At 40.1% G+C, this 23566-nt stretch overlaps 1 protein-coding gene and 1 long non-coding RNA gene across 6 annotated transcripts in view; one reads left to right on the top strand and one right to left on the bottom strand.

Annotated features, from left to right (window-relative positions):
• Positions 1-2016: 2016 nt before the first annotated feature.
• Positions 2017-3826, bottom strand: LOC103885119. The gene is made up of 2 exons (XR_002523485.2): positions 3700-3826; positions 2017-2250 (listed from the first exon to the last, which is right to left on the bottom strand). It is a non-coding gene; the product is annotated as an uncharacterized LOC103885119 (long non-coding RNA).
• A 2316-nt stretch (positions 3827-6142) lies between these two features.
• Positions 6143-23566, top strand: part of EPS15 (epidermal growth factor receptor pathway substrate 15) — a 162125-nt gene continuing 144701 nt past the window's right edge. For all 5 annotated transcript variants that reach the window (XM_021941483.2, XM_021941474.2, XM_021941482.2 and 2 more), the window contains exon 1: positions 6143-6639. In XM_021941483.2, coding sequence (XP_021797175.1) covers positions 6607-6639 — 33 coding nt within the window. In that variant the 5' untranslated portion in view covers positions 6143-6606. The remainder of the gene's footprint in view (positions 6640-23566) is intronic.

Genomic DNA, 23566 nt, shown 5'->3' with positions numbered 1-23566 from the left:
CAGTGAGCCATGATCATCCCACTGCACTGCAGCCTGGGTGATGTAAATAAAAATAGATTATTCAGTTTATGATATGGAGAATGAACGTAGGCAAAATCATGGAAGTGGGGATATTGGTTAAGAAACTTTAGCAGTGGTCCAAGAGAAAGGCCATGGTAGTGGAGATAGTAAAAAGTGGTCAGACCTGGAAATTAGGATTTTGGATATATATTGGACATTGAGCCGACAGAACTTGCTGGTAGATTGGACTCGGGCTATGAGAGAAAGCACAGAATCAAGGAAGAAAAGTGATGAAGGCCTGAACAAGGCATCCTCTATTTGTGCTATAATGTGAGATGTCATGGGTTTAAACTGAGACACAACTGTGATTATGGCTTTGAAAATCTTTGACTGAAAGAGTTGTCTATTTGCTATTTTGTGTTTGTGAGGGAGATATATTAACTTTTCCCAATGACATAAACCAACATTATCAGCACCTGCTAAGTAACAGATACTGAACCAGGCTCTCTCACACTAGTTACAAATTTAACTTTCCCCGAAACCCTTAGAAGTAAGAATATTCTCATTTTACAAAAAGGGAAACTAGACTTAGTTTATGATTTGACAAAGGTCAGGCAGCCAGTCAAATGGGGCTGAGCTGAGATTTGAAATCAAATTTGACTCTGAAGCCCATGCTCTTGTTATTGCACTGATTCGGAATCAGGATTCCTCAAACCTTTTTCCTCGTCACTTCAAGTCTTCTGTTGACTCTCACGTGCCCTACTTTAGAGCCCAAGTCTGGCAAACAGGACAGCTTTGTTCTGTCTGTAGCCCATCCTCTGACTTGCCTTGTGATTTAGGGCAAGCTTCTTAATTTGATGGTGTCTCAGCATTCACACATGGTAAGCAGGGCTAGTAATTACCTATGGAGAAAATGCTTTGAAACCTGCAGATGAAAGAACCTGCAGCCATGAGTGCAAGGTTTCTTTCCTGTGGTGTTCCTTTTGGTTTCTTAAGGCTTCCAGGACTCTTCATAAAGGACAGAGAGGAAAGGAAGGACATAGGGCAAGGGCAAAACAGTATTTGCTTTCTCACTAGAAGCCAATGGCCTTTGGGGACATAAATATAATAACCTCTCTTACTGTATAGTACTCAATAAATATTACAAATGGATTAAATAAATGTTATTTAAAAAACCATTAAGTGGGCTTTGGAAGGCCACTGGAAACCTTTAAAAATATTTTCTATTTTTATGCTCTGGTTACTTAAACCCTACATGTTCTCCAGTAGGAAGAAAAAGGAGCTAATGCTTATCTAGTTTCTGCTGTGTGCCAGGTTTTCACATGAACCTTCATTTAATCATTGTAATGGCATGAGCAGGTAGGTATTATTATTATTACTTTCAGTTTACAGGAGAGAAAACCACGACTTGGTATAGTTCCTGACTTCTGCAAAGTCACCAAACAAAGAACCTGCAGGACCAAAACCGGACCAACCTGGGCCTTCCCAGTCCTAAACTCAAGTTCTTCCCAGGGCATCCCATTGCCCTGAAAAGTTAGCAATGATGACAATTTTGAACTGTCCTATCACACCCTGCATGTGTGTGGCATTTACAAATCTCTTACTGCTTGTTATTTTCATGGCTCAGTCCCTGGCACAGGGATGGTTATTTGCGTAGCACAATTGTTGTTATTGTGCCGCCTCACATATTCTTTCTGCCCTGTGCAAACGCGAACAATGATGGACTATATTTATGAAACCAGCAGCTTAGAAGGATGAGCTTCAGATTACCATAAGAATTGTAGTAAGATTTTAAAATATAGTTTAGCACCATCTATATGGAAAGCCCATCTCTCAAAGTCTCATGCAAATCAACTGTCTCTTTGTGTATTTGGAGAGTTCCTCATTTTTTTTTTCATAGTCTCTATCACCTCACATTTCTGAACTTTCTAGATGCTGATATTACAGAAACACAGTGTTCATGAAGCGTTGATATGACAGTTGCCTCTAAAAGCTGGAAAATAAGAAAAATAAAAGTAGTCTTGATTTCCTTTAAGGATGGATTGGGGAGGGGGGGTTGGAGTTAGAGTAGGATAGAAAGATGGTTGGTGACAAAGCTGTTTATGATTTAAGGTCTCCTCTTTAGGCTCATCCTGGGTTTAGGTTTATCGTAAATCCAGAGCCTCATCTTCAGCTTCCCATGTTCAAGGCACCATTTTAACAAGTTTTCTTGGGTGGTGATTAATATCTGCAGGACACCAGCAACACACCCTAGGAAAAAGCGCATTTGAGTCAGAAGACCTGTGTATAATTCCCAGCGTTGTCATTATGAATTTGGACAAATTCCTCTTCTGTTAAAAAAAGATTAAAAATAACCCTTGTAGAGCTGTTTTGAGGAATAAATGAAATAATGCACATTAAAACAGCAATTTGCCTGGGTGCAGTGGCTCACACCTATAATCCCAGCACTTTGGGAGGCCAAGGCAGGAGGATGGCTTGAGCCCAGGAATTCAAGATCAGCCTGGGCAACACAGCAAGACACTGTCTCAAATTAAATAAATAAATAAATAAAACAAAAAAAAAGAAAACAGCAATTGTTGTCTATTAGTATTCAGATTTAAGTCATCAGATACAACTTTATTTACCTAGGGAACATCTACTTTTTCAATGACTGGGATATGTCAGTTGTTCAAAGCACCCCCATTCTTATTTATTTATTTATTTTTATTTGATTGGTAAAAAAAAAAAAGAGAGACGAGGTCTCACTATGTTGCCCAGGCTGGTCTTGAACTCCTGGGCTCATGGAATCCTCCTGCCTCGGCCTTCCAGAGTGCTAGAATTACAGGTATGAGCCACCTGGTCTGGTCTGGCACCCCTATTTATGTAACTAATATATCTGTCAAACCAACTTAATTGTTGGAGGGTTGCCTGAAGGGTGGAGAGTTAAATAGTGATCTTGAAGAATGGTATCTATAGCTACTACTTATTGAACATCTAGTCCAGGCCAGTCCCTTTGATAGGCCATTATACATGAGCTCTAATCCTTAAACCATCCATATAAGGTAGATATTACTACCTTCAATGTTATAATGAGGAAAATGAGGCTTAGTGACCCAGAGACGTTAAGTTGTCCTAGAAAAAAACGGATAAATTCTTCTTGTCTGCTCCATGCAGCTCATTCTTGTTATAATGAGTTAGATTATAACATATATTCGATTGCTACATTTTCCTCTCCTAAAATAGATTTGGGATATGACCCAGTGCTCTGATGAGATCTGGGACACACATTTGCAAATTGTCATTGGTTTGTCATTTAAAAAAAAAAAAAAAACCTCTCTCAGAAGTTCTAGGCCTTTTTTGGGAGTTTGGCCTACTCTCTTCCCTATAGACATGCTCCCATCCCCCATTACATGTCATTAATTTAAACCAGAACCTACGAATGAGGAAAGAAGCCACTACAAATTATTGGTAGTCTGGAGGGGGATGTGGGGCAATACCCCTATAAAGATTTTAAGGGAGTTTTCCCTTGCTGGGGCATCTGATTCTTTCTATTTTTTGTTAATCAAGACCCACGCCTGCTGTCAACACTCTTACTTATAGAAGTTATTTATAAAATAGTTGTTCCTTGATTTTCTTATGGGGATAAAGTGAAGATCCAAATAACAATTATATATGAGATTGTGTTCAGTTCAATGCAACAAACTTTTATAATGTACTTACTGAACATTAGAAGTTGTGCTAGAGTCTATAAATAAAAACATCTGGCCGGGTGCGGTGGCTCACGCCTGTAATCCCAGCGCTTTGGGAAGCCAAGGCAGGCAGATCACTTGAGGTCAGGAGTTCGTGACCAGCCTGGCTAACATGGTGAAACCCCATCTCTACTAGGAAAAAAAAAAAAAAAATAAATATATATATATATATATAAAAATTAGCTAGTGTAGTGGTGGGTGCCTGTAATCCCAGCTACTCAGGAGGCTGAGGTACAAGAATCGCTTGAACCCAGGAGGCGGAGGTTGCAGTGAGCCGAGATTGCACTGTTGCATTCCAGCCTGGGTGACAGAGTGAGACCTTGTCTCAAAAAAAAAAAGAAATAAAAATAAAACATTTATAAACTGTGAAAAGTAATACTGTATACATACAAGGTATTATTTATTTGAGATGGGGTCTCTCTGTGTTGCCCAGGCTGAATTTGTGCTCTGTGCAACTGCCTCAGTCTCCTGTGTAGCTGGGACTATAGGCATGTGCCACCATGCCTGGATAAGGTGTGACTTTTGACTTAATATAAATCATATAAGAGTTATAACAGTAATAATTCCTTACATTTCCTATATGAGAAACTGAAGCTCAGAGAGGTTAAATGGTTTGCCTGAGGTCACACTCTAAGTGATTCTTAATATTCTCTTCGCTACTCCCACTGCCTTTCCAGGAAATTATACAGCAGGGATTCCACCTTATTTGTCTGAGAGGAATATCTTACATCTCACATGGTTTGGAGGAGTCTCCTTGAATAGCAAGTGAAATTATACTCCCCAAAGCAATTTGCTCCATGATTTTCAGATTTCATAATTTGTGTAGCTACAAGTTTAGGCACTTTCGTATACGTTATTTCATTCATCCTCACAACAACCCTAAGGGTACACAACTAGTGAATGGGAGAGCCAGGACTGGAACCTGGATATTCCTAATGTCCGAGCCCTGTTTATTTAACTATACTATGCGTCTTTGGCTATTAGTTGTATAACCTTGGGCAAATCACTAAGCCTCTGTGACCCTGCATGACCTCATTTGTAAAGTGAATATGATGATTATTTCCTTTTAGAATTGTGAAGCTCAAATGTGCTAATATAAAGTAGAAAACACCAGTAGAAACATCGGTTGTGGTTATGGCTGATAAATGTACCAAAGTGAAGTAATGTAAAACAGTATCTCTTATTCTCTCTTCAGTTAAAGAGATTAACAGCAAAAAAGAAGCCAAGGAAGATGCTCTTGAATAAGTGGTTACTCACCAGACCTATACGGCTTGCTTTTGTTAGCTGGCCTTTGCCAGAAGGGGTCTGAGTATAATTAGGAGTTCCTGGGGAAATTTCTGGAATGGTTTGCTTGTGGCGCCAATAGTCTAAAAACTTAGGTGGGGCTAACTCCATCCTGGGTCTTGTTCGGTTGTCCCTCCTACCACGGGGACTGCTATGATAATGGTAATGGGTGTAGGCCTGATAGAGTTGTGGTTTGTTGTCATGGGAAGCCAATGTAACTAAGAAATTTAGACCAATTCGGGCAAATACATTTATTGAGGTCTCTGTGGTAGGCTCAACTATGAGGGAGAGATAGTAGTGAGTCAGCCCCTTGTCCTCAAGGATTTTACAGTGCAATGAGGTGGAGACAAGCCCTCAACTAACGCTTACAAATAAGGCAGAGTATAAAAAAGGTCACATCAGAACAACTTAGAGGTAGGGGGTGTGGAGTTCCTAGAAGGCGTCTTGAAGTAGGTGGTATATACTCTGAGCCTTTGAAGATGAATTTCAAGTAACTGGGTATTCCAACTGAAGACTGGCAGCATCAGAAGGTGTAGGATGTGTTATGTTTAATATAGGCAGGAACGAAGGCCTTTACTGAGCACGTACTGTAATGCTAGGGTCTGATGATATAGAAATACATTGAAAACAGTTCTTGCCATTGAGGAGCTCTTAATCTAGAGGGATAGATAGGTGTAAACTGTCATTAGGGTGATGACTTCACAAGGCAGAGAAGAAAGGTTATAAAGGAGAGTGTGTAACTTTGACATGAGGAGGAGAAAAAGATACTTTGCAAAGGAAGTAATACTTGAATTATGCCCTGAGAAAGAAGGAGGAGTTTGCCAAGTGGACAATGAGAGAAGCTAGGAGCGCTACAGGCACCAGCGTTCCCTTGTTAAACAATCTAAGTGTGACAGGCACTGGGCAAATACATTTTTGCTTCCCCTTTCCAAATGGATTTTGGCTGTGGGAAGGAATGACTTAATGTCTTTTTCAATATACTAGCAGATGGTTAAATAAAGGTTTTACAGTCAGATTTGGATCCTAATTCAGCTATATAATTAGCTATATGACCTTAGTAAGACACTTGTGTTTCAGTTCCTTCATTCATACAATTCAAAAAATAAGAGTCTAGTACAGAGCCTGGCATATATAAAGTGCCATTATTATTTTCTATCATTATCTCATTTAGTCCTTGTAAGCAACTTGGCCTCTGGTTATAATTTCCCCCATTTTTCAGAAGCAGGAGCTCAGCGTAGGTAGGTGGCCTGTCTGAAGTTCACAGGCCAATCTGGAGTCCCCTCCGCAGCCCGTCCGCTTTAATTTTATATCCGCCCCGGGTTTTCCCAGGCGACCCCGGGGCAGGCTCTGGTCCAGCGGCTGAAACTCCGGTGCCAGGGTTTGGGCGGCGCCGCGGCCTGCTCCGGCGGGCGGGCAGGCGGGCGGGGCCAGGCGGGGCGGGGCGGGCGTGAGGAGGGAAGTTGTAGAAGTTAGGGGAGACGCCCGCCCGCCCGCCCGCCCCGGCCTCGCCTACGGCCGCTCCCTCCGCCTCCTCCCCGCCCCGAGCCCCAGTCAACCCGTCCTTCTTTCCCTTCCCTTGCATGATGGAAACACCATGGCTGCGGCGGCCCAGCTTTCTCTGACACAGGTAACGCCACACGCCCGTCCGCTGGGCTCGGCCGGCCGGTGCCCCCTCCCCCACCGCCCTCAGCTTCGTCGACCCGGGCAGCTTCTCGGCTTGTGGGCCGGGCGGCCGGTGTGTGTGAGGGAAAGCGGGTGCGACTGCGGGAGGCGCCCTCCGGAGCCGGAGCCCCGCTGCGGCCGCCGCGACCTCGCCCAGGGTCGTCGGGCGCCCCCTGCCCCGCCCCGCGCGGCCCTCGCCACTCTCTGCGCCGCCGCCCTCCGCGCCGCCGCCGAGTGGACTATGACCCGGCCGCGCTCTGCCGGTGCCGGGCTGGTTCGCGGGGGGCAGCTTTCACCCACCCAGGAAGTTTCCTCCCACCGGGCCGCACGCACCCCAGGTGAGCTCCTGTTGAGCTCGCGCGGGCCGGCCGCACCCCCGGGCCGCATGAGGCTTGCTCGCTGGGCCGGCTGCGCGCCGCCCCCACTTGGAGTTGCCTTCCAGAGCCGGACGCCCAGGTCCCCCAAGCCAGTCTTTCCTCTCCAGACCTGCCTTTCCCCCAGAGTCCGACGGAAACCCTCCCCAGCAATTTAATGTAGTTAGCTTCGCCTCCAAAGAAGTCTCATCCTACTCAACTACCTACTCTGCCAGCCCCTTCCTCCGTTCAGCCTCTCCCCCTCCTCACAGGTTTCCTTCTGGGTCAGACCCCCTATGCCGCCTTTCCTACCCACGTCTGCTTCCACTTCCACTTCCACTTCCCCTCGGGGGGCTCCCGCCTGATCGCTGTCCCAGTGGATCCCTTTAATGGGTGTGGTGGCTCCGCCAGTCTTGGTGCCAGGAACGGCCGCCCGGGGAGCACTTCTCCTGGGGGAATCCTCAGCAAAACGTGTTGTCGAGCTTCCCTGTTGCCTCGTTGCTTCCTGTCAAAGTCCAGTCCTTGTGCTTCTCAGAAAACCTCTAAACATCACTCACGCTGGGAACCTGGTCCCTCCCTCTCTGTAAAGAAGCCAATTACAATGTAAACATGGTGTCCGGGATGATAAAGTGACAGACACCTGACAGCCCTTTCCTGCTGCTCTGATCCAAACTCGCCCCCACGTCTCCTTCTCAGAAGGTTCTCTCCGGGGCTGGTGGCGCGTGCTTCCCGATTGGGGCCCACCCCGTCTTTCTTGCCTGCATTGTGGTATCTCCCTGCCATCTTGTACTCTCCTTGGCCTAGATTCGTCGGTGCTTCTGAGGCTTTAGCGCTGGGATAGGGGCAAACATTTCGGCAGTGGAGTTTTCTGTGTTTAAAATCAAGAGGCTTTGGGGTGCTTTGCCTAGCACTAGGATAGAGAGAAAAAAATGTTTTCTCAGAAACCGGGAGTCACGTACATGCTTCATGTAAAATAACTAACTCGTGTTTGCAGAATTCTAAGTGTCATAAGGGAAGTCTGTTTCCCAGTTTATTTGGTGGTAGTGGTGTTTGTCCTGTCCTGCCAAGCAGATAACAAGGGGGAAGAACCCTTTAACATGGAATGTGGTGGTTTAATCTTGGTTATGTATGTTTGGAAGGGTCCTCGCAAAACTCCAATTTGAACAACGACAGCACTGACTTTTAGGTATTCACTTTCTGAGAGTGTAGTTAGTGACTTGCATTAAACAAGATCCCTGTTGGCAGCCTGTTGTTTTCTGGCTCTGTTGGCCAATTCTGGCAGGAGTTTTGCCTTCTTGAAGGTTTTGTGCTCTTGAAGACTTCCGTAAAATTGCATCTCAGTTGTGTACATACTTTATTCTCTCCCTGGGTAATACCATGTTTTTAGCTTCTATTTACTATCATTCATCTCTGGAGAATTGCTTCAGGCTCTGTCAGTTTTATAGCCATTTAAAAAATTTACATATGTTCTTGGGTTATATTTTTAGGTATTAATGTGTACACAGTAAGAACGGAGTCAGTAGTAGCTATTATCCTTCAGTGCCTCACACATGAGAGAATATACATTGGTGGTTAATTTTTATTGATAATTCAAATAAGTAAATTCAGAATATTCTGATTTTAAAACATGAAGAGGCAGTAAGAGGAATTACGAAGGCACAGGAAAAAAAATAACATTTCTAGCCGCTAGTATACCCCAGTGTGCCTCCTTATTATTTCAAAACTTTGCAGATTTGTGGTTTTTAAATTTAATTTTAATTTTTTATAACTGCCTGAGCCCAATACACTAAGTAACAGTGCAGCCTGGTTTCACATTCATTATTGACCCATTTGTCATCCTCTGTTCCCCCCCACCCCGCCCACCCTCCCAGCACACACATTTAGACATAGGTATACTCAAGTGAGAGATCATTCAGGGCAGGGACATCTTTTAATCCATCTTCTCCCATAGTACCTAGCTGGAAGAAAGTAATTAATAACTGTTGTAGGAATGACTGAAAGCTCTAAAGGGTTCTGTAACAGTTATGGAGATTAAACATGCTCAAGTTAGTTTCTGCTTCTGTTCATATGATGGTGATTTTCATACAGCAAATATTTTTAAAGTACCTATTATGTACTAGACACTATACTGGGATTATCTTGTTTATAATTTCTTGCCTTAACCAATTAAGCAAAACTGAGTTTGGGGAAAAAATGTGAAAAATGTTTTAGCTTATGCCTTCCTTCCTTCCTTTTTCCAAGCTTGCCAACCAACCCTTCAACTCCCCAGCCACCAGAATAAATTACCTAAATTATTATATTCTCGCTTCTAGAGATGATAGAATACTAGAGTACCAAAATGTTAGTTCCAGTTCTGCTTTGGCAACAGCTAACTGTATGGGTTTGGGTTAAATATCCAGGCCTCAGTTTTCTTAACTTTAAAATAGACTCAACAAATATTTGCTGAGCATTTACTATGTGCTAGGAATTACTCTAGGTACTGAGGATATATATACTCATGAACAAAAGTAGTTAACAATTCTTTGACCTTGGAGACAAAACCTGGAACTTATTTCTACTAGAGGAGTTTGAATTAGTTGATCTAAGGACCTTTCCAACTCTTAAGATCCCGTTTTATAGATAGTGTTCTATGATTTATAGACCTAGTGGACTTTCTCTGGGTTCTTTAGTGCTTTACAGCCTTAATGTTTTCTAATTCAGTTGTCTTTTCTAGTTGTTCTGTTTACTTCTTGTCAGTGAGAAGTAAAACCTGAAGGAGAATGATCTTGATTTTTGCTTCTGTTGTTAGATTAGAAAAAAAGCATGTAATACTTCTAAAAAACATTTCCAATAGTCAATTTTACTCCCTAATGCCCGTATCCCTAGTAATAATAATACTGTTAACTTCCCTTTGGGTATTACTATATGCCAGGAATTTTACTACACTTAGAATCTAACAATATGTTTTACAAATTAGAGGAGCTAGTAAGTAAGCTAGTGAGTGGTGGATCTAAGATTTGAACCAAGGTCTATAGGACCTCAAAAGCTGTCTATTTCACTGTACTTCTCTATGTACTATATGCTTGGCATATCCAACGCTCCCTTGTATTTTTTATTCTTTTTTGTCAGCATACGCCATTGTCTTAAGTAGTAAGCCTCTTGAGGATATAAGACATGGTTTTTGCCCCTGAATCTCTAGTGCCTTTAATAGTATCTTGGTGATACAATTGTGTGTTCAAAGTTAGTGCTATTGATGATAAAGGTTTTATTTTACTGAGATAGGATTTGAATATTTAAAATAGTCTTTTAGCAATTCAGCTTTATACTGGTTTTCTTGCTTTAGTTTAGCAAGGATTTTTTTTTTTTTTTTTTTTTTTTGAGACAGAATCACACTTTGTCACCCAGGCTGGAGTACAGTGGCATGATCTGGCTCACTGCATCCTGCAACCTGTGTTGAGGATGCAGAGTGAGGCTCAAGGGATCCTCCCATTTCAGCCTCCTGAGTAGCTGGGACTACAAACATGCATCGCCATGCCCAGCTAATTTTTACAATTTTTTTGTAGAGACAGGGACTCCCTATGTGGTCAGATTCCTTTTTTTTTTTTTTTAAGTAATAAAAAAGCCCTTAAGTAGGGACTTAATTTTAAAAATCCTGATATATAAATGGTATAAAAACAGTTTTAATGCTTTTTTTGTTAAATTACAAGAGTGATATAACTATTACAGAAAACTTGGAAATTAAAGGAAAACATCTCCCATAATTTCACAGTTTGTAGTGTTTATTTTCAGGTTCATTTTTTAAACAAGTATACAGTGTGTGCCAATAAACATATCATCTTAGTAGTCTGATTTAACAATTATGACAGTAAATACAGGTTAGTTTGAAAATTACAACATGTTCTCAGAAGCAGAAAAGTGATATTGTTCTCAACATGACAGATATTTGAGTTCCTACAATGGGAAAGGCATATTAATGATGTTTTTCTTTTTTGCCTATAATTATGGTTCCACATACTCAGGAAATCTGTTCTTCTTTGGGAGAGATACCTAACCCTTCTCAAGGATGGCTTGAAATGTTCAGCACTTGGGAGGAGTTGTCATAGTTAAAATTAATTAGGAACGGTTAGGTTTATCCAATAGTGAGTCTCTCAGGAATAATCTAAGAGTGCTTTCCTTTGTTTTCACTCTATTTGCAGAAAGAATTCTAGTAACAGACTAAGGTATGGTAGAAAAAGATTGAGTATCATTAGCAATGAATTGTAGTTCAGAATCTCTGCAATCTCTAATAGTGTGATTTTTAAAGGCCCAATCTAAGGTATTTTACTTGTTCTTCAGGGAATTACAAAAAGCACTTTATACACTTGTTTGTGAGTTTGGGGCCTAATAAAATTGGGAGCAGAAAATATAACTGTTGGGTACTGGGCTTAATACCTGTGACACAAGTCCACTGATGTAACAAACCTTCACATGTACCCTTAAACCTAAAACGAAAGTTTAAAAAAAAAAATCAGAACTCTGGAAGCCAAAACCAAGTAAATGGCCTGAGAGAGGTCTGGTTAGTTGGAGAATTGATAGAAATAATAAATGAAAAGTTAATCCAGGCAGAGTTCATTAGGCAAACTCATATGCTGAAGTTTCATTTTTAAAGCAGTTGAATCAACAAGGTATGCCTTCATTAACAATTACATTTACTAGGCGTTTTTAATAATCTGAGGAATCTTGTAAATTGAATGCTTTATTACAGTAAAGTGAACATTTTCTTATTTCGACAAATGATCTAACCCAGTTAAGCATGCGTAGAAAAAAGACTGGAAGAAATAAAAAGCAGTTTTATAGTAGCATGGTTGTAGTTTTTATCTACCTTGTTTTTAACAGTGAGAATGTATTTCTTCTGTAATCAACTGATTTAGCGTTTCTCTGCATCATTTTAAAAAAATTTATTCATTTAAATTGAATACACAATAACTATGTGTAAAGTAAAGCTTTGTGTTCTAAGATTACGTCTACACTTAGTTTTCATCCTAAACATTCTCATCTTTGGATTTAGAGAAATTGGTCAGAGGAATGATACTAATTAATGGATTTGGACAATTCAGTTAGAGGACTAATTTATAATTTTGTGTGCTGCTTTATAATTTACAAAGCATAACCTATGAACTAAGCTATTATCATTTCAGATTGGAGGATACTGAGGCTCAGAATTTATAGTTAGTAAATTAAAAAGCCAACATAAATTCATGTTTGAAAAAATTCATGCAGTGCTAGTGAAGTCTCCCTTACTGCTTTAGGCCCTCATTTGCTTTCCCAGAGGCAGCCATTCTTGCCAGTTTCTTGTGTGAATTTCCAGTAATAGTCTGTGTATATGCAAATAAATATATATAATATATGCACTGTGTATGTATATTCTTTTGTATAAGCTGTTTATTGTTTCACAGTTTGTTGTTATATTATTTTTAACTTAACTGATTTAGGAGATTGCTCTATATCATCACATGTAGATCTCCCTTATTATTTTCAAAACCTCAGGGTATTTCTATATGTAAACTTACTGTTATTTATTTTACTAGCCACCTAATACTGGACATTTATTTTGTTTTCAATCTTTTGTTACAACTATGCTGCAGTGGATACTCTTTTACATGTTTTTGTGCACATGTGTGAGCATATGGATTAATTTCTAGCAGGTGTAATTGTTGGGCCAAAGGATACTTTTAATCTACATAGATACTGCTAATTTGGGGTAGGCATAGTGGCTCAGGCCTGTAATTCCAGTGCTTTGGAAGGCTGAGGTGGAAGGATTGATTGAAGTCAGGAGTTCAAGGCCCGGGTAACATAGTGAGAGCCATCTGGGACAAAAAAAATTTTTTTTTAATTAGCTGGGCATGGTGGTGTGCAGCTGTAGTCCTAACAGTCATTCGAGGTTACATTGAGCTATGATTGCACCACTGCATTCCAGCCTAGGTGACAGAGCTAAGACCTTGTCTCTAAAAAAAAAAAAAAAAAAAAAAAAAAAAGATATTGCTCATTTGCATTCAGAAACACTGCTGTAGTAGCACATATGTTTGAGAGTGTCATTTCCTCCACAGCTTGCTCAATATGTATATTATTGTCAGTCCAGTGATCAGAAAGATTTCAAACAATTTCATTGTTTTAGTTTGTTATTTATTTATGGGTAAGGTTGAACTTATTTTTTTTTTCTTTGAAACCATTTGTATTTCTTTTTTTTGTAAACTGCTTTAGTTTTTTACTTGTTCTCTTGATGGGCTGTTTGTCTTCTTTCTCACTGATTTGTAAGAACTCTTCTTATATTTAGGAAATTCGCCCTTCTTTGCAAAATTCTTTGCAAAATTTTTTTTCTCTGAAATTTTTTTGTTTTTGGCATTCTTTGATTATGTAGAAATATTTGTTTATATGTTTAATTTGTCAGTCTTTTCTCTTAGAGCTTCTGCAAAATCTAGATTTTTAAATTTCAGGAGCAGAGGCAGAATAATATAACTGCAAGAGCACACCTGTTCTGCCCCTGAGTAGTTTTGTGATCTTGGGCAAATTACTTAACCTCTTAAGTGTACTCATTTGCATATTAGAAATAAACTACTGAGACTTCTTGGGTATTATTGAGACCTCTTAAGCATATTGTGATTACAAAATGAACTGGTGACTTATTTTCTTTAGCCACTCCTATAGTTTTCCCAATTTGTTAAAAGCTGGCCTTGTACCCCGCCTCATATACTGTGCTTTCCTATCACGTAAATGTGAACTTTTGAATATTTTGTGTAGAAGTAAGATAGAAATGAGGTAGAAGAAACTCGCTTTTGTGATATAAATAATGCTATCAAATGAATCAGAGGTGCAATTGAAAAATAAAGGTTGGGCTCTTTTTAAAACTTGTTTTTTATGTGGTAAAAATATACAAAGAAAAGTAAAGTAAGCCTCACTTCCTCCCCCCTTTAAACTGGGGGTTATGATAATGGGAATATAATAGTACCAGGAGTTTTTCATCTGAAATAATCAAACTGCTTATTCCTTACTAAATCTGCAATAAGAATACAAATTTGACCAAGAATGCTAGATAAGAACATATTTTTTGGAGGAAGATGTTTATATTACAGTACTTCATAGTTTTTTAGATCATGGTTTCTCAGCCTTGGCACTTTGAGATTTTGGGCTGGAGAATTTCTTGTGGGAGGCTGTTCTGTGCCTTGTAGGGTGTTTTGCAGCATCCTTATCTATTCACTTTCACCAGTTGCAATAATCAGAAATATCTCCAGATATTGACAGATATTTCCTAGAGGATTAAGTTGCCTCTAGTTGAGAATCACTGGCTTATTTATTTATTTTTATTTTAAAGTTTTAGTACTTTCGCGAGAGAGTTTTGCTCTGTCGTCCAGGCTGGAGAACAGTGGTGCGATCTTGGCTCACTGCAACCTCCACCCCTGGGTTCAAGCAATTCTTGTGCCTCAGCCTCCTGAGTAGCTGGGATTACAGGCGTGCATCACCACGCCTGGCTAAATTTTTTTGTATTTTTAGTACAGATGGATTTCACCAGGTTTGCCAGGCTGGTCTCCATCTCCTGACCTCAAGTGATCCTCCTGCCTTGGCCTCCCAAAGTGTTGGGATTACAGGTGTGAGCCACTGCGCCTGGCCAAATCACTGGTTTAGATATTTACTTATTTATTTATTATTATTTTTTGAGGTGGACTTCTGGCTCTGTTGTTCAGGCTGGAGTGCAGTGGCACGATCTCGGCTCCCTGTTACCCCCGCCTCCCGAGTTCAAATGATTCTCCTGCCTCAGCCTCCCAAGTACCTGGGATTATAGGCGCCTGCCGCCACACCTGGCTAATTTTTGTATTTTTAGTAGAGACAGGGTTTCATCATGTTGGCCAGGCTGGTCTCGAATTCCTGACCTCAGGTGATCCGCCCTCCTCGGCCTCCCAAATTGCTTGGGATTACACACGTGAGCCATCATGCCCGGCCTAGCTATATACTTTTTGTGGTCCATCAGGACATATAAGATATACTTTCTGGGGGTGAGGACAGGGGAAAGAGTTTGTCTTCATATTTTTATTCTTAAGCCTGCCATGAGCCATGATTGACTCCTTGTGCATAAATATTGAGCTTAAAAAACTTAAATGAGAAAGCAGCCTGAAATTGTGAACTTAATTTTATGTGTGATTTCTCTCCCTTTTTTAGTGTGATCTCCCCCCTCCCCCGGCTCCACTGTAGTTTGGAAACTTAGTGTGGTCTTGTTTTAATTGTGGAACAGTTCTATCTAGTGGGCTAAGTATCAATACAGAGATCCTGGAAGGAAAACATTCTCATGCCACTGTTGAGAAGGAAGAGGACTGATGCTTCTAAAACGCCTAATAAATACTAAATTTTTTTAGATGATCTACATACATTGTTTCACCTAATCTTCATAGCCTTTCTACAAATAGGCATTAATCTGTATTACTTGCTCATGGTTGTATTTTAAGTGGGAGAGTTGAGATTTGAACCCAGGCACGTCTGTTCTCCAAGACATTTGCTATGCTGCTTCCTATAGTCATTGATGGTATTTCAGTCAAATTTTGGGATGAAAATGAACATTCATGGGATCTTACATTCCTCTATTGTTAGGTAAAAGAAACTATTCAGTGATGTGTGTGTGTGTGTGTGTGTGTGTGTGTGTGTGTATGTATATGGGGGGGAGGTCAATAGTGGGATAATAACAATAATATTGAGCACACTTACGTGTCATGTGCTGCTTTCAATAATCTTTACAACCTGATGAACTTTCAGTATTCTTTACAACTTGGTAATCCTTATAGCCCTGTTTTACAAAAACAAAACAAAACAAAAAACTGGGACACAGAGGTGAAGTAATTTGTTCAAGGTCAAACTGCTGCTAAGTGGTAGAGCCAGAATTGTAACCCAGTAGTCTAAACAACTCAGATATTAATTGAATGAGTCTGCATTTTTAAGGGCAAAATGGCTCTGACAGAGCTGACTAATTGTGGTACCATTCCTTGGTTATAGCTGAACATATGTTCTAGGCTACTACATCTTCCTATGTGAAAATCTACTTATCACTGCATACACCACATCTCTAGAAAGTGATTGTTGCACACAGTTATAGTGGAGAGTTTTTGTAGACATAGTAGAAGGTAGTTTTTTGTTTTGCAACCTCCAGATTTATTGCAAATGAAAATCTAAGCTTGTCCAGGTTAGTGTACATCATACCAATATTTACTTTTAAGCTAATACTCTCTCAGACACAATTATTTGGACTTGGAGTTTCTACAGTATTGTATTACTAAAGATAAAATGTATCAGAGACTCCCTAAAAAACAAACTATTTTATTCAATAAAACCTGGAACCATTAGCTGTAATGATTTCTGATCCTCAGATGAACATTTTTGAGAACTAGCATAAAATAATGACAGAGATCTTGGGCTCTGAAGTCAGAATGTCTTAGGTCAGTTGATAGATTTTAGTTATATGAACTGTTAATTTTTATGAAATGTTGCACTTAATTAGGATTTTGATGGATCATTTATACTAAGGATTATTGATAACTTCATTCCATCTTTTTTTGTTCTGTAGGTACAACATAGATATAACATTATACATATATTAAAATATGAAATTATATGCATTAAAGGCGCTTCCAGTATTGATGGTTGATCCTCTGTTTCAGAAAACATTTACCAGATGCCTTCTGTGTGTCACTACTCTAGTAAGCCTTGGACATACAGCATAAGACCATGACATTTGCTCTGAAGATAGCTTTTAGTTTTTTAGGGAGATAAACACTGACTTTCTTGTGTGACAAGTACTGTGATAAAGGATGATAGAAGTAAGGCAAGCAGGTACCATGGGAGAATCCTGTGATTATGATGAAACTTTTGGTGGTAATGTAGTTTTTAATTACTTAATGGTTTTATAGGATCCAGGGTTGTTACTGTAGAGGATAAACTGTACTTGAAAGGATAATATAAATCTATAGGAACATTTGATTCAAGTTAAATTGTATTTTGGTACATAGGTTCCATATTGTGGGATATAACATCCATTTTCTTATGAGATTCCTTGTTTTATCTTTTCTTTGTAATAAAGGAAGAATTTTTAATTTTGACCATAGGGCATAGGAAGGGGACTCAAGAATAGACTTCAAAAGATCTGTGATCTACTCCAAAACAGTAGGTAAAATATTTTGTATATATATTTTAACAGAGTATCAAGATTCTCATCCTAGGGACACTGAGAGAAGTTTTATATAGTGGGAAGAACACTGGATATAGTACAAGACAAACCTGGATTGAATTGTAGCTCTGCCATTTGTGACATCTCTGAGTGATCATGGCAAATTACTTAAACTTTCATTTGCTTATGTATGATGTATACACATTGTTGAGATATAGGAGACATTTGGTAAACAGAATTGCTTGTATTATTATTAATACTTAACCTGCAGAATTTATGTATTTGTTTAAATGTTTCTCCCCTTCCCCTTCCTTCCTTCCTTCTTTCCTTCCTTCCTTCCTTCCGTCTGTCCATCTGTCCTTGGCAGAGTCTTGCTCTGTCACCAGGCTGGAGTGCAGTGGTAGGATCTCAGCTCACTGCAGCCTCCACTGGTTCAAGTGATTCTCCTACCTCAGCCTCCCGAGTAGCTGGGACTACAGGTGCGTGCCACCATGCCCAGCCAATTTTTGTATTTTTAGTAGAGACGGGTTGTGTATTTTTAGTAGAGAGGGGTTTCACCATGTTAGCCAGGATGGTCTTGATCTTCTGACCTCATGATCCGCCTGCCTTGGCCTCCCAAAGTGCTGGAATTACAGGCGTGAGCCACCACGTCGGGCCTAAATGTTTTTTCATTTCCAGTATTCTTCACTCACTAAAGAAAACTTGGAACATACATGTCGAAAAATAGCTAGAAGGTAGATCACCATCCACACCATTCTTTAAATTTTAGTCTTTTACATTTTTTCTTTTTGTTTTCAAAGTGTCGTTATCTCTCTTTCATACACACACACACATACATGTAAATCTATATGTATGTAACAATTTTTGTTCTGTTCTCTTTTTTTTTCCTGAGATGGAGTCTAATCACCCAGACTGGAATACAGTAATGTGATCTCGGCTCACTGCAACCTCCATCTCGTGGGTTCAAGCAGTTCTCCTGCCTCAGTATCCCAAGTAGCTGGAATTACAGGCATGTGCCACCATACCTGTCCAATTTTTGTATTTTTAGTGGAGATGGGGTTTCACCATGTTGGCCAGGCTAGTCTTGAACTCCTGACCTTGTGATCTACCCACCTTAGCCTCCCAAAGTATTGGGATTACAGGTGTGAGCCACTGCGCCTGGCCTCTTCTGTTTTCTTTAAGTGTTTTCGTATGTGGTCTTCATAAGCATCAATTTAATGTCTTTGGAGCATATTAATTGTGTGCGTTATAGTTTAAGCCCTAATGTGTACAGACATTGTATGTATGTCCACTATAATTAATGCTGTTGCAGATAACCTTTGCTCTATCATTTGATACATTTTTTTCTGTAGAGTTATATGTGGTACTTATATTATTGAATTATTTTTCTATGTATACATTTGAGTTTTGAAATCAAACAAGTGAATTTTTAGTTTATATTTTAAGATCTTGAATGGTAAAGCAGACAGCAGCAAGGGTTAACTCGAGCAATAATCTGAAAAATGCTATTCTGAAGGGATTAAACTAAGCACATTTAATTTGGTTGCAAGGGCTATTTATAGTTTGTCAGAGTTCACTTAGCGTAGGAAACTGGCATTAAAAGTTGTGAGCTTGAAGAAGATTGAAATATTTCAGTTTGTATACACAGTTTTCACCCTTCTCTGCAGTCTGTATTGCTTTCATTCTTAGTTTGTTCTCTACATTCTGTTCTGTTTTTTGTTTTTTTTTTCTGGCACACTTTTATGCAGGGCCTTTTAAGATCCGGGGGTGGATTCTGGACCATCTGGCACTTCAGAATAGCTCAAAAACTTCACTTGCTTGAAATGTCCTGGTTTGTGTCCCTGCTTGGCACGTTTTCTGCTTTATACCCTCAGAGCTTTTTGTTTTTTTTTTTGAAACGGAGTCTCCCTGCCTCACCCAGGCTGGAGTGCAGTGGCGCAGTCTCGGTTCACTGCAAGCTCCGCCTCCCGGGTTCACGCCATTCTCTTGCCTTAGCCTCCTAAGTAGCTGGGACTACAGGCGCCCGCCACCATGCCCGGCTACTTTCTTTGTATTTTTAGTAGAGACGGGGTTTCACTGTGTTAGCCAGGATGGTCTGGTCTCCTGACCTCGTGATCCGCCTGCCTCGGCCTCCCGAAGTGCTGGGATTACAGGCGTGAGCCACCGCACTCGGCCAACCTCAGAGCTTTTTATGACTAATTTCTTCCTTAGGACAGGAATTTTAAGAGTACCAGTGTTCATAAATTAAAGTGGACAAGACTCATTTCACTATAAAATTCACCAAAAAAGCCCTCATAAACTTTGCAATCTGTTTTTAAATGTATAATTGACATGAACACTTATATCTGTTTGATAAATATTTAAAATATTCAAAAATGAGATAGTTTTTGGGTGCTGCTTATAGTTTTTCTTTGATTATGAGGCCAGGTAGAGAGGAAAGTGTAATTCTGCAAATTGTAAATTTACTAAGTTGATTTCTAGTCCTAGCTTTAAAATACTTCATATGTCCAAATTAATAACAACTCAAAAAGATATACCTGCATTTAAAAATATTAGCCATCTACCAATTCCAAAAAGCTGTGGAGGTACTTAATGTACAAAATATTTAAATATTATTGACTGGGTGTAGTGGCTCATGCCTGTAATCCCAGCACTTTGGGAGGCCGAGGTGGGAGAATCACCTGAGGTCAGGAGTTCAAGACCAGCCTGGCCAACGTGGCAAAACTCTGCCTCTGCTAAAAATACAAAAATCAGCCGGGTATGGTGGCAGGCATCTGTAATTCTAGCTACTCAGGAGGCCAAGGCAGGAGACTCACTTGAACCTGGGAGGCGGAGGTTGTAGTGAGCCGAGATTGCACCATTGTACTCCAGCCTGGGTGATAGAGCAAGACTCCATCTCAAAACAAACAAACAAACAAACAAATAAATAAATTGTAGTGAGCCAAGATTGCGCCATTGCACTCCAGCCTGGGTGACAGAGCAAGACTCCATCTCAAAATAAATAAATAAATAAAATATTTAAACATTGTTTACTTTTATTAAGAGACTTTTTTTTTTTTTTTTTTTTGAGATGGAGTCTCGCTCTGTCGCCCAGGCTGGAGTGCAGTGGCCAGATCTCAGCTCACTGCAAGCTCTGCCTCCTGGGTTTACTCCATTCTCCTACCTCAGCCTCCCGAGTAGCTGGGACTACAGGCTCCCGCCACCTCGCCCGGCTAGATTTTTGTATTTTTTAGTAGAGACGGGGTTTCACCGTATTAGCCAGGATGGTCTTGATCTCCTGACCTCGTGATCCGCCCATCTCGGCCTCCCAAAGTGCTGGGATTACAGGCTTGAGCCACCGCGCCCAGCCTATTAAGAGACTTTAGCGCTCTGCTCCATTGTTCTTTTCTAAAATTTTTATTTTTTAAACAGTTTAATTGAAATGTAATTCACATACCATACAACTTACCCTATAAAGTGTACAATTCAGTGGTTTTTAGTCTCTTCATAGATATGTACAAACATCAATTTTAGAACAATTTTATCACTTCAGAAAGAAACTTGCGCTCCTCAGCTGTCACCCTCCCGTATTGCATGCTTCCCCCGGCGTAAGCAACTATTCATCTACTTTCTGTCTCTATAGAGTTTCTTATTCTGGACTTTGTGTGAACGGAATAATATAATATATATACTCTTATGACTGCCTTCTATCACTTTTTGTGGTTTATCTATGTTGGAGCAAGTATTAGTAATTCGTTCCTTTTTTTGGTTGAAAAATATTCCATCATATGGTTATACCACATTTTGTTTATTCATTTGTTCATCGATGGATATTTGGGTTGTTTCCACCTTTTGGCTGTTAAGAATAATGCTGTTATAAGCGTTCATGTACAAGGTTTTGTGTACGTACATGTTTTCACTTCTCCTGGGCACGTATCTGGTCATATGGAAATTCTGTGTTTAATCATTTGAAGAACTGCTGATTTTTTTTTTTTTTTGAGACACAGTCTCACTCTGTCACCCAGGCTGGAGTGCAGTGGCGCAATCTCGGCTCACTGCAACCTCTACCTCTTGATTAAGCGATTCTCCTGCCTCACCCTCCTGAGTAGCTGGGACTACAGGTATGTACCACCACACCTGGCTAATTTTTGTGTTTTTAGTAGAGACGGGGTTTCACTATGTTGTACAGGCTGGTCTCAAACTCTTGGCCTCAAGTGATCCACCCGCTTTGGCCTCCCAAAGCACTGGGATTACAGATGTGAGCTGCCATGCCCGGCTGCTGTCTGTTTTAGAGCACCTCCACCATTTATATTTGTACCAGCAGTGTACGGGGATGAGGATTTCTCCACATCCTCTCCAGTAATTGGTATTAGCTGACTTTTTGATTTTGGCCTACATTTTTTAGTATCTCATTGTGTTTTTGATTTTCATTTCTCTGATGATTAATGATGTCAAGTATCTTTTTATGTGCTTATTAGCCATTTGTATATCTTCTTTAGAGAAATGTCTATTTATATTCTTTGCCCATTTTAAATAAAATTGAGTTGTCTTTTTATTATTGAGTTGTTATAATTCTTTATGTATTCTAGATAGAAGCCCTTATTAGATACATGGTTTGCATATATTTTCTCCCATTCCATGGATTATTTTCTTGATGGTGTTTTTTGAAGTACTTTGAAGTTTTTAATTTAATTTTAATTTATTTTATTTTCAGACAGGGTCTTGCTCTGTTGCCCAGGCTGGAGTGCAGTGGTATGATCACAGCTCATTGCAACCTTGACCTCCAGGGCTCAAGTGATCCTCAAGCTGGGACTACAAGTGCACGCCACCTTGCCCAGCTAATTGTTTTTATATTTTTTGTAGAGATGGGGTTTCACTGTGTTGCCCAGGCTGGTCTTGAACTCCTGGGCAACATGCTCTCTTTGGCCTCCCAAAGTGCTAGGATTGCAGGCTGACATAAGCCACCTTGCCTGGCCTGAAGTTTATAATTTTGATAAGGTCTAATTTATATATATTTTTCTTTTGTTGCTTGTGCTTTGGGTGACGTAGCCGAGTCTTTTGGCAAATCTAAGGTCATGAAGATTTATCTGTTTTCTTTTAAGAGTTTTATAGTTTTAGCTGTTATATCTAGGTCCTTGATGTATTTCAAGTTAATTTTTATATATGGTGTGAGTTAAGGGTCCAACTTCATATTTTCACTAGTGGATATCTTTTGCTTGTGACATGGTATTCCAGCACCACTTGTTGAAAAGACTATTCTTTCCACATTGAATGATCTTGGCACTCTTGTCAATAATCAGTTTACCATAGATGTATGACTTAATTCTGACTTAATTCTGTTCCATTGATCTATATGTCCTGTGCAGTACAACACTGTCTTGAGTATTGTTGTTTTGTAATACGTTTTGAAATTGGGATGTGTTAGTCCTCTAACTTTGCTTTTTTATTTTTTTTGTTGTTGAGACAGAATTTCACTTCTGTTGCACAGGCTGGAGTGCCGTGGTGTGAACTCGGCTCATTGCAGCCTCTACTGGGTTCAAGCGATTCTCCTGCCTCAGCCTCCTGAGTAGCTGAGATTACAGGCGTGTGCCACCACGCCCGGTTAATTTTTGTATTTTTTAATAGAGATGGAGTTTCACCATATTGGCTAGGCTGGTCTCGAACTCCCAACCTTCGGTAGTCCGCCCACCTCAGCCTCCCAAAGTGCTGGGATTACAGGTGTGAGCCACCACACCCAGCCTACTTTGCTTTTTTCTTTCAAGATTGTTTCGGCTATTCCAAATTCTTTGCAATTCTGTCAGAATTTTAGAATCAGCTTGCCAGTTTCTGCAAAACAGTTGTAATTCTCATATAAATTGCATTGAATCTATAGATTAGTTTGGGGAGTATTACCTTAACAAGGTCTTCTGATCTATGAACGTGGGATGTTTTTCCATTTTATTTATAACTTTAATTTTGTTTAGTGTCTTATAGTTTTTAGAGTATAATAAGTCTTGTACTTTTGTTAAAGTTAAATAAATTGATAATAAAACCATTTGATGCTATTGTGAATGTAATTGATTTCTTTCTTTCTTTCTTTCTTTTTGAGACAAAGTCTCACTCTGTTGCCCAGGCTGGAGTTCAGTGGTGCAATCTTGGCTCACTGCAACCTCCGCCTCCCAGATTCAAGCGATTCTGCTGCTTCAGCCTCCTGAGTAGTTGGAATTACAGGCAAGCCCCCATCACGCCCAGCTAATTTTTGTATTTTTTAGTAGGGATGGGGTTTCACCGTGTTGGCCAGGATGCTCTCGAACTCCTGACCTCAGGCGATCCACCCAACTCGGCCTCCCAAAGTGCTGTGATTACAGGCGTGAGCCACTGTGCCCGGCCTGGAATTGATTTCTTAATTTCATTTACAG

The sequence above is a fragment of the Papio anubis genome, chromosome 1 (genome assembly GCF_008728515.1).
Source record: "Papio anubis isolate 15944 chromosome 1, Panubis1.0, whole genome shotgun sequence".
Classification (NCBI taxonomy): Eukaryota; Metazoa; Chordata; class Mammalia; order Primates; family Cercopithecidae; genus Papio; species Papio anubis.
This window is presented reverse-complemented; position numbering and strand designations above follow the sequence as displayed.